General features: G+C 28.9%; 1 protein-coding gene across 1 annotated transcript in view; it reads right to left on the bottom strand.

Moving 5' to 3' along the window:
- Nucleotides 1-2,247, bottom strand: part of DNAlig3 (DNA ligase 3) — a gene marked incomplete at its 5' end in the record, with an annotated part of 68,748 nt that overhangs the window by 30,697 nt on the left and 35,804 nt on the right. The window contains 2 exon segments of the mRNA XM_067046830.1: nucleotides 1,280-1,357; nucleotides 1,840-2,051. Coding sequence (XP_066902931.1) covers nucleotides 1,280-1,357; nucleotides 1,840-2,051 — 290 coding nt within the window.

Raw genomic sequence — 2,247 nt, 5'->3', positions numbered from 1 at the left:
GTTGATGACCAATGAAGTTTGGCGCCACTAAACAACCAAACAAACAAACCATGTCAATGTACTATCCCTTATTATAAACCTGATAGTTGGTACATATTATCTACATGATAGTTGATAAAACCTATAGGGGCAGGAACAGCTCTTGTTACATGTATATATACAATAACTGTCCCACATTATTTACCTAATTAATGGTAATGGTTATGGTACTCCCTTACACAGTACCGCACCCCTGACTCTTCATGAGTTGTAGCAGAACAGATTTAATTATTTTTTAATAGCAGAAATATATAACACAACAAGTTTACTAAAGCTAACATTTTACCCTTAACCATTAAATAGTTACAGAATAAATTTTAAATTGATAAATTGTCATAGAATTAAGATTAAAAATACAAAGACTGATTTTATGGAATCAGTTAACCGAAAGATCTGTTTATTAATTTCAATTTGATTCTATTCAATGCTTTATGGTAAAAAGTTTCTGAATTCCTTTTCTTCAACTATGTTCAAGTTTAGTATACAATCAGCTATTCTACATCCACAAATTTTCTAACTTTCACCAGGTTTAAGTAAAATTTCATTTTTAAAGTATAGATAGCTCTAGAGACAATATTACCACGACAACAATCTGTCACCATGGAAACGAGTATCTATGTTTGATATATGCAAGAAAAAAAAAAAAATAACCAAATTGAACTCACAAGATCCGCTGTTCAGTAAGGCCCCAAACCTATACTGACATGGATATGTGAAGGGCTTGTTTATTTTTTATTTCTTAATGGAAGACCATTAGTAGACAAAAATTTATTACAGTTAAATTAATTATAGGAAGATCGTCCGGTTAGCTATGATAAAAGAAGGTATAGAAAAGAGCAGAAAAAAATATTAGAAACCAATGTTTCACCTCTCGTTGTAGGGCTAAATCAGGGCTGAATCGTGACAGATATTTTTCTTTATAATAGTTTATTCCGCTATTTTGTATATCTTTTTTGACCACCACATGGACCTTCCTACAATTTTATTTCTTAAATCAATTTTTAATTTTTCAATCTCTATCTATTCTTTTCACTTTTATTAGTATATCAGTAAAAAAAGTTCTCATTTATCAATAATCATTGGAAAATATGAAAAAAATAGTTCAGAAGCTTTGAAGGTAAAATTAATTTTCATAAATTATAACTGTAAACCACATACACTCTTGTGATTATTGATAAAAATATTAGTTTTTCCCAATTTCAATATTTTAGATATACAATAAAAATTTACTGAAACTTACATATGCTTGGCGCCAGCATTTATTCTAAGGTCATGCCTTAGCAAGCGGATTATTGCTTTCAGATCATTTGAAGTACACCTGAAAGTAAAAAAGGTAAATCATTAATTGTAATTACAACTTAGGCATTATTTGTAAACTTAATTAATATCAAATCATAAAAGAAGAAACTAACAACTTATGAAAATATTCTATAAGTTAGTTTTAATTCTCTATCTAAACTAGAAATAAAATAATGAAGGATATATCATTGTGAATCGTTAAGAGCTAATAGTTTAATCGAATAGTAAGCAAAAATTAGTTGATCCAGATAGGCCTTATTACAGTCATATAAAGGGTCTTTGTCGATGTTGTCATAGTCACAATCGACAAGAGGTTTCCTGTCTTTTTAGTCCTGTATGAGGATTTCAATTCAGTTAGTCATATATTTATATTTTGAATAAGGAGCATAATTATCCATCACTTTGTAAACAACTTAACTCACAGTGTTTAGATAATAATTTTATTTATTAATAAAATATATTTTTTTTAAGTATAGACATAAAAAATTAAATAAACTTTACCTAGGGATTATCTTATTGAAATGATTGATTTGATCTTCTTCTCTCGTGAGTTTCGACAAGTATTCGAGAAACTGATCGACATCGTGCAGAGTCAAAGTACTCTTTTGAGATGGCTTTACCTTTGAACTCTTCTCAAAGAATACTTTAATAGTTTCGGCTATATCCCCCTGTTCAAGATCCTCTAACATTTCATCTTGATCTGTGAGAAATATCTGTAAAACAAGAAGAAAAATGTTATTTATCAAAGGATATTTAGGAGGGTTAAAATATAATGACTACGCAAAAAAAAAAAAAAAAAAATCCATGCATCACAAACCTTTCACATACCACCGCCAAGCGTGGCAAATCTCTCTAGTTCGCAATTATAATAATAATAATATTATTCTTTATTTATTCTGGGATTGATCC

The sequence above is a fragment of the Halyomorpha halys genome, unplaced genomic scaffold, assembly GCF_000696795.3.
Source record: "Halyomorpha halys isolate HHAL.00 unplaced genomic scaffold, Hhal_1.1 Scaffold1059.1, whole genome shotgun sequence".
Lineage (NCBI taxonomy): Eukaryota > Metazoa > Arthropoda > Insecta > Hemiptera > Pentatomidae > Halyomorpha > Halyomorpha halys.
The sequence above is the reverse complement of the archived record's forward strand: the minus strand, read 5'-3'. Positions and strand labels throughout refer to the sequence as shown.